This window comes from Myotis davidii, unplaced genomic scaffold (assembly GCF_000327345.1).
Source record: "Myotis davidii unplaced genomic scaffold, ASM32734v1 scaffold993, whole genome shotgun sequence".
Lineage (NCBI taxonomy): Eukaryota > Metazoa > Chordata > Mammalia > Chiroptera > Vespertilionidae > Myotis > Myotis davidii.
The window spans coordinates 1,183,049-1,192,237 of NW_006285483.1; the positions used below are offsets into that span (position 1 = coordinate 1,183,049).

General features: G+C 40.5%; 1 protein-coding gene across 1 annotated transcript in view; it reads right to left on the reverse strand.

The window, feature by feature from the left end:
• ACACA (acetyl-CoA carboxylase alpha) overlaps positions 1 to 9,189 on the reverse strand; it is a 229,022-nt gene that overhangs the window by 124,224 nt on the left and 95,609 nt on the right. Inside the window, exons 26-29 of the mRNA XM_015559072.1 lie at positions 7,064 to 7,177; positions 5,757 to 5,870; positions 4,784 to 4,873; positions 2,882 to 3,000 (exon numbers count right to left, since the gene is read on the reverse strand). Coding sequence (XP_015414558.1) covers positions 2,882 to 3,000; positions 4,784 to 4,873; positions 5,757 to 5,870; positions 7,064 to 7,177 — 437 coding nt within the window. The remainder of the gene's footprint in view (positions 1 to 2,881; positions 3,001 to 4,783; positions 4,874 to 5,756; positions 5,871 to 7,063; positions 7,178 to 9,189) is intronic.

A 9,189-nucleotide genomic window follows, 5' to 3' on the forward strand; every position in this document is an offset into this window, starting at 1 on the left:
GCTGGGGTCACAGAGGAGCCACGCTGCCCCGCCCCGCCGCCCTGGGTCGGGTCGCACACGGGACACCCGGGCGGGCCGGCAGATTGCTGCTGCACCGCCCAGCCACCCTGGGTCGGGTCGCACACGGGACACCCGCCACCCTGGGTCACAGATAACAGTCCTGGGTGGCGGCAGGGCAGGCAGAATGGCGCTGTCCCGCCCCACCACCCCGAGTGGCAAACAGCAGGTCTGGATGGCAGTGGGGCAGGCGGGATGGCGCTGACCCGCCCTGCCTACCGTATGCAAATTAGCCGCCATCTTTGTTGGCATTTAATTTGCATATCGTGCTGATTAGCCGATGGGCGGCGTATCAAAGGTACAGTCAATTACCATGTTTGTCTATTATTAGCTAGGATAGAAGATAGTGATCATAAGCATAGTGCTTTCTTGAATTCTATCAAATAAGTTGTTATAGTGAATTGTTGAACCTGAGCGGATCATAGGAGCCCCCAAATTTGTAGCCAGTTGGTCAAAAAAATGCAATGGCCCCATCTGAAGTAGAAGCAGTTTTGTGGAAAACTAAGCCCTTAACTTGGGGCATCTGCTCTAACCAGAGGTGGTCAGTGACACAACTGAATTGCCACTTGGTGTCAGAATAACGTCACAATTCCAAACTATAACAAAAGCATTTGTAAGAAAATACAGAATCTTCTAAAACAAAATTCAAGTTGTAATAATTGCACAAATTATACTCCAAATGGAATATAGCATTGTGATTTAATCAGATAATACATTTTATATTACTAAACTAATAGGGACTTTAGATCTAAAAAAGTATTAATGTAATTTTTACATTTTTCTGGTTATCAGGAGATTATTTTATCTTTCCTCCTTTATTTGCCCTTATCTTTATTTACCTTTAAATCTATACCAGTCATATTGATAATAATAATCTAGCAGTGTATAATTTTATATTCATACAACCAAGGAAGACTTCTGAGAGACCACACACAGAATCACAGTCTGTCCAAGTCTGCTCTTTATCCATGGGGGGGTATATACCTGAAATGTTGGGAGGGGACAAGTATACAAGTTTTGAAACCATATCAGAAATAATCAAGATTCGCACCCTCAAGACAGAAAGGTGAATAAGATTTCTTAACAGTTAAGAAGCATTTCTCTCATTTTCCAGTCGACTATCCCTCACCAAACTGGACACACATCCACAAATAAAAAAGTAGGACAGGGAGAGCAATTCAGAAAGACAAGGGGGGCGATGAGGAAAGAAGGAAAACACAAGCAGCTCTGCAGCCTGACTACAAATCACTGCCCAAAGGGAAGAGGTGTAGAAAGCAGAAAGAAAAGGAGAATGTCCTGAGAATTGCAAAGAGCATTAAGTACAGCTTGTAGTTCTCCACAATTATTCAAGGAATGCAGGAAAAGAAAGACGACTGAGAGCTGAGCCCATGTGTGCCATGAGTACTTCGCCACTCGCTGAAGGACAACCATTTGTTTCTAGAAAATGAGATTCTCAAACCCATGGAGGCAAAAATGTACCTAGAGGTGCTTGCAAAATCAAGGACATATACTTTTCTCTGCCAGCCATAAGGTATTTTTGAGGTAGAAAAGTAAAAGGATCTTCTGAGACAAAGAAGAGAAGTACTTTTTCTGAAGATGCCTCTCTCTCATCCGCTGACCTCTGCTGGATCGACAGTGGCATCCAGTGGCCAAATGTCTCAGTACAGACTCCTTTGTCTCTAGGAAGGGTTTCTACTGCTTTGGGTGAAGTGGCAATTCAGAACAAAGCTATTTCTGGTGTGTATAACTAAGGATCCCCAAAGACACAGCACTTTGTAATATAAAGTGAAGAACCAAAGGCTATAAAGAAGAAATGGAGGGGAGCAGCTTAAGATTGCTGTGGTATATTTATATTTCCTGTGGTATTACTAAAAAGAATGAAAATACAAAAAGGGATGAACGTATGTGTGGGTGGAATTCCTAGGTTTTCTGTGCTTCAGAATAGTTTGAAAATAAATGAGCATACAAGATAAAGTGTTTTCACTTTAAAACCAAAGCAATACTGAAACAAATTTTAATATGTACATTAATTTTTTAAGGGCTTAGGAAGGGGATATCATGGAATTAGCATGATTTGTTAAGTAATTTACTTGAATTTCAGCTTGCTTCTGGAGTGTGATTTTTAAAAACTGCATGTCAATTGCTATGAATTCAGGTGTCTGTTTTTAGGGAGATCATGAAACTGGCTTAGGTATCACCTTAGCCCATAGCAAACTATTGAAAGGAAAAGCATTCCACCCAAGATATTTTCATGTTCCAAGTGTTCCCTTGAACTGCTAAAAAAGGGATTTTCTGGCAAAGTTCCAGCAAGTTAACTGCTAGGAAATTCTTTCCTCAGTGACACAATATAAGCAAAAATGAATGAAGTTATCCTAAACTTTTATCTTAATTAGACTATACATTATCTCTCCAAGTCAAAGGTGAGAAAAAAAAAAGTGGGCAGAAGAGGCTCTCATCTCCTGGTTTAAATTTGTTCATTTTCTGCTCTGTATTTCCAGGTTTTAAAAATATGGAATTGCCCTAACCGGTTTGGCTCAGGGGATAGAGCGTCAGCCTGCAGACTCAAGGGTACCAGGTTCGATTCCGGTCAACGGCATGTACCTTGGTTGCGGGCACATCCTCAGTGGGAGGCTTGCAGGAGGCAGCTGATCGATATTTCTCCCTCATCGATGTTTCTAACTCTCTATCCCTCTCCCTTCCTCTCTATAAAAAATCAATAAAATATATTTTTTAAAAAAATATGGAATTGTTATACACATTACACCCCTTAACTCTCCTGATGGAGTGCTGGCTGGCTCAGGTGCACATAACAGCTCAAACTCACCTGTTTGGATGAGATGTGGGCAACATGAACTGGAATTCCACCACGCAGGTGTTATCCTTAAGCTGGCGGTGTTGTACGCTGTTAAGTTCATAGGCAATATAAGCCCTTCGAACATACACCTAGTTAAAAAGTAAGCCTCAGTAAATACACTTTAAAATCAGAAGGTAAGAGATGGTTAGCCCAGAAAAGAGACAGTCTTGAAAGAGGTATCTGAGACAGAAGGTGGTCTATGGTGACAGAATTCTCAAAGCTCCGTATAAAAATACCCTGCCTTAACTAATAAGGCTGGAATCTTAAAACTACACCCATGATTATAAATAGAAACAAAAGTATCCTGACTCTAGGTGTGCCGTAACCCTTTCACATTAACCTAAAGTCAGGAGAAGGTTTGCTCTTCAGCAAACAAGAGCATAACAACCACAACTATTACTTCATTACGCACAATCATTTCAACAGAAGAGAAACACAAGCATGAGAGTTGCTGATTCTGGGCCACATGAGGAGTGAAGGTAGAAAAACTTGTAGTATAGTCCAACCTTTTTACTATCCTGTACATTATTTTGTTCAGTTTTCATTTAAAAATCATTTTTAGATTATTTATATCGCCCAAACACTAGGCAAAAGCATAAGGCATAATTTGATATATAACATCTCAAACACACTACCTGACTCAAGTGTTAAGAGAAATAGCAATAGGCTTCATCTCAGCCAAAAACCATCAGTCCAACCTTGGGCACTTCAGACCATTTGCCACGCACAGGAAATGCTACATAGAATTCTATCAGCATGTGAGATATATAAGGAGGCTTCTCATTAAATGGCATGGAAGTACTATAAAACACTTAGATATTTTTAAGATTTGGTATTTACTGAGCAGGATACATTACATGCTACCCACAGAATACAATAGAGTAACTCAAAAGAGCTCGCAACAGACTGGTAGTGATGTCACATTACATAAGATCATCTAAAACACGCCTTTTCCTCATCTTCAAAAAATAGCCACTTGGCAATTTTACAGCAGTATTCAGGGCCTGCAATTTTTATGTTTAATGAGGTAGTGAGCTGTAGTGGAAACAGAAAAGTCTGTGAGTCAGATTCAAATGCAAACTCTTCTACTTATTATCTCTGTGAATTTAGACAAGTCACTTAACCTCTCAGAGTCTCACTTTCTTTTTCATGAAATAATTGTAGGACTAAGTGAGAAAAATAAAGCACCTAAAATACAGTTCATTAAATGTTATTACTTTTTTTCTCATGATGAAATACTTCATAAGAGCTGCTTGATAATTCAAGATATAACTAAAATCCATTTTATTTGGCCTAAATCACAAAATGGTACATGTTCTGATCGACCATATACATTTGTTCACTTATTGTGTTATAGGGAATCCTAATTCATTATGACATGAGAGAATCAAATATATCTAAGAAGTAGAAACTATAAAAAATGCTGGCAGCTATTTTCCTGTGACTAGGGCCTAGAACAGGGGTGGGCAAACTTTTTGACTCGAGGGCCAAAATGGGTTCTTAAACTGGACCGGAGGGCCGGAACAAAAGCATGGATGGCGTGTTTGTGTGAACTAATATAAATTCAAAGTAAACATCATTACATAAAAGGATACGGTCTTTTTTTTTTTTTAGTTTTATTCATTTCAAACGGGCCGGATCTGGCCCGCGGGCCGTAGTTTGCCCCCGGCTGGCCTAGAAGCTGGTGATTAGTTCAGCTGAAACACTTGGGTCAAGGAAGACCATAGTTCAGCATTAGTTTCAGGGGAAACGAAGACTCTTAAGAACTAACCTTAGGCCAAAGAAAAAGAACTGATACGATAGCCAAATAGAAGACTTCAACCAGAAACCAAGAAAAAGGTTATGTCATGTTATGTTACTAAGAAAACTTACCTCCAGAGCTGCCATCCGTACCACCTGGTTGCTGTGGTAGAAGAAGTTTGGTAGGACATCAAAAATAGATGTTTCAGATAAGATGAGTTTCTGGAAGGTACAAAGACAAACTTAAACCATTACAACCAAAAGAGAACAATTTTAGTGGACATATTTAGCATTTGAAGCATTTTAGTGAAACTTAAGATTTTTGTCTATGAATGTCATGTGATCACAGCTTCCTCAAACTACAAAATGGGGAAATAATAGTACCTATGCTCACAGGCTGTTGTGAGCATTCAGAGAGTTAATAATTCTTAGAATGCATCAATAGTGCATTAATTATATGCTAATATAAGTGTTTATGACTATTGTTACCCTTTCTGACATATATCTGTACTCAATTTCTTAACTATTGTATCCATACTCCACTATGGTAAAGCATAGATTTGAACTCTATCTGAAGTCCTCTATTTCAACTATGAACCAAATAAACAAAAACATCCTTCTTCCCTCTCTAGGTTCCCCAGAAGGAAATCTGACAACAAGCCTAAAGATTCCCTTGGCTAGATATAACAATATTATCCTTATGTACAGATAGACATATGAAAAGTCATTCCTGAAAAAAATGTTGTTTAAAAAATAACAGTCAAGATCCTTGCAACTAGTAAAATTAGCCAGTACTTTTTTATAAAATTGGCTCTATATAAAGCTTAACAGTAAGCATGAAAATAAAATGAAAGCACAAGAGGTAGTAGACTTCAATAGAACACTTCTATCAAGGCAAGTCTATTTGATTTTTAAGCTAAGCCACAATTCTAACAGTATTTTTAATGAAAAAAAAATTCATAAGTATAAATCATTTTAGAAAGTCAAGGTATAAAACTTCATTGCATGAAAAATCAAAATTGATTGATTGATTACTCAATTAAACTATGCTTGGAGTAAAGGGAACAAAAGTGCAGAGAGGTATAGAAAAGGGCTATAAGTATACCTGCAGGTTCTCAATGCAAAACTGATGTCCGTACATGTCAATAGCTGATAGGAAGATAGACTCTACTTGGTTATGGCGAAGCTCATATGATGGCAAATGGGAGGCAATAAGAACCTAGAGTGAGAGCAAAATAAGAGGCATAAATTCCTGAGGGAGTGATTATTCTAGGCTCCTATTAGGAAGCTCTGATACAAAAGCAATAAATATAAATCTCTAAGTGCAGGCATCAAAGATAAAACAGAGACCAAGTGAAACAACTTCTAGGTCCTGTAACATAAAGCCAATGCCACCAAATACTGCATCTCAGTTGACTCTCACCATGATTTGCGTTGTGGGCAATTTCCCATGGGGGAAGGGGGAAGAGAGAGAAAACAGCTTCAATCAAGTTCCATCAGTGCATGTGATTTACCATTGCAAAGCCGCTAGTCCTCAGGACTGCTTGACTAGCTGTTAATTGGGAATCAGGTCTGGCAGGGAGCAGCTGTGGGGAAGGTGGATGCAGCAGAGCTAGCCTTTTGCAACTCTGAAGTAGAAAGACAGACTAGGAAAAACTGCTCTGACAGCCCCAGGTACTCAGTATCAAGGAAAAGGCATCGGGATGTAACACCAATGCATGTGAGGGGCAGAGAGAGTGAAAGCTGTGTCACAAACAAACAGGGACACTGTAGGACCTGAATACTCTCAGCAGGTCACTGAGAGGTTCAATGACTTTGAGTAGTTCAGTGACATGGATACAATTGTAGAGAAAGCAGAAGGTCACTGAGCAGCTTCAAATGCTGCTTCCCTGTCAGTGACCATGCACTGAAACACAAAGGGAGCGGACAACTCTTGGCTTCCCTGCTGAAACCTTTTGGAATGGAAATGAAGACTACAGGGTGAAACTAACTGGACTTCTCTGGGGTTGTTCTGATTGCTAGCACCTAAGACTCATTTCATTATCTTTCTGCTTTCCACACTTGATTTCTTTTTCTATACACTTAAAAGTTCTCACCTGCTTCTAAGCTCCCTTTGAGAAGTAAGAAATGTTGAGTCTATTGCCTTCCTCCACATGACCCTGATTTACCATCACAGGGCTAAGCAGGAAGGGTAGGAAATGATAACAGGATTTTATATGGGGAAAGGACTCCTATTTTAAAGATACTCACCATTAATCTCCTTTCTCTTTAAAAAACATGTATCACATGAAAACATTTGATCTGAGGGCAATGGACATAGACATCTGCATTTTGTAAGTTGATGAAGTAAAAGCTCGTTGCCCAATCTATGAAAACCATTCCTCCCTCACGATAACCAACAAATATCCTTACCTGGCGTGCTCGGAGTGCCACTTTAGCATTGGTGGTCTTACTGAGTTGAGTTAGCTCTGTGAGGATATTCAGCAGCTCATCAGTGAGTGTAGGGTCCCGGCCACACAACTGATCCTAATTGTTTATGTGGAAAAGAACATACAAATCCACATGAGAAGACACTGAGGTGGCCAAGACTTTGAAATGGGGAAAAGGGAATAAAAACAAAGTCAACATAGCTGGATTAATAAAAAAAAATGCAAACTTTCCGGTATTCTTTTGTTTTTAGTCTCAAGCAATGTGGTAAAGATGATCCCAAAAGATGTTGCTGCTAGGGGAAGAAGCCTAAATCCTTTAGTCATTCAGATTTAAAATTCCAAATGTATTTCTTTATAAACCAACACTATACTTTTAAAATGCAGAAGAAATCATCAGAAATCATTAAAAAGGGTCAAGGGATTCTGCTTTAAGAAATAACAAATGATGTGTTAAGAGGTTTTAAATAATATAGTGACTAAGGCTTCCTGTTCCCTCTTTAGGGGAAAAAAGCAAAATGTAAAGCAAAAGGAACCACTCTTGGTGATTTTCATTCCACAAACCAAATGTTCAGCATCCCAGGAGGGTGCCAAACAGAAACACAAGAACAAAGTATTCATTTATAAACACACACTAAATAAAAACACCATCTCATATTCTGACAATTTTGTACTCAAAAATCATTTATCCTCTTGCTATACAAGAATCATTCCACAGAGAAGAGAAACCAAGATGGCAGCATAGGTAAACACCTGAAATTGCTGCCTCGCACAACCACTTCAAAAATACAACTAAAAGACAAAACGGACATCATCCAGAACCATAGGAAGGCTGGCTGAGTGGAAATTCTACAACTAGAAGGAAAGAGAAAAGCACACTGAGACTCAAAGGAGGTGCGAAAGTAAAGTGCAGAGGTACAGAGCCGCACGCAGAAAGGGCTGGCAACTGAGCACTCGGTTGTCTTTTTCAATCGGGAGGAAGACACAAGCTCCCAACTGCTCTGAACTCCAGTTCTGGGCGAGTCTCTGGGGACCCAGACTCATACAGGGAGAAACTGGACTGTCTGGCATTGGGCGGAACTCGAGGGCAGCTTTCTCTCAGAGGTGCTTGCAGGGATTACTGCCGGACACTGAGGCCCGGGACCTTTTAGGGCACGACTGAGGATCAGCCATAGCTGTTTGCTCTACCCTGTTGATTCCCTGAGACCCCGCCGCACCCAAGCTGTATGCAGAGGCTTTTGCATATGAATGACCTGGCCCTTTGCAATCTAAAATTACCTAACAAACTGCAGCTGGGTCAGAGAGACCCATAACATCCAAAAGAAGGCCCAAGGCCCCACAGCAGCTTGCACTGCTTCACAGCTGGACCACATCTGGGCACCTCCAAATCCCAAACAAAGAAGAGGAGTCTGCCGATCTCTCCATAGCTCCTGCTGGGTAGCCTCAGGCAGAGGCTAAATTAGCACCTCCTTAGAGATCCAAGAGCCAGTGTACCCAGTGGTCAGAGTGGGACCATCAAGATTACAACTCCTCAGATCCATAAGAGACACACTCGGGGAACAGACTCAGTGAGCACCAAAGCCCTACTGAAGCAAGTCTTGCCCCAGAAGGGTGTCTCCAGCACAGAAGTTCTCCCACTGTAGACACAGCTGATTCTCACAGCCAATTGGCCTGGAGGTCAATTCCTCCCAGTGATACTAACTACAATCAAGGCTTAACTACAACAACACTGGGCACACAGCCCACAAAGGGGTGCACCAAGAGTGTCCACCTCAGGTAACTAGGGAGACTGAGCCAAAAGGCCCTATAGGACACCTAGCACTCAAAGCCACTCTATCAACACAGGAAAGCCGTCAAAATGCGGAGACAAAGAAACAGGTCACAAATGGCAGAAATGGAGGAAAGCAAATGACTGGATATAGAGTTCAAGGCCACGTTTATAAGGTTTTTCAAGAACTTTATGGAAACCGCTGATAAATTTAATGAGTCCCTCAATAAGTATAGTGAGACCATGGAGGACATGAAAAAGGACCAACTAGAAATTAAGCATACACTGACTGAAATAAAGAATAATTTACAGAGATCCAACAGCAGACAAGAGGATCCCAAGAA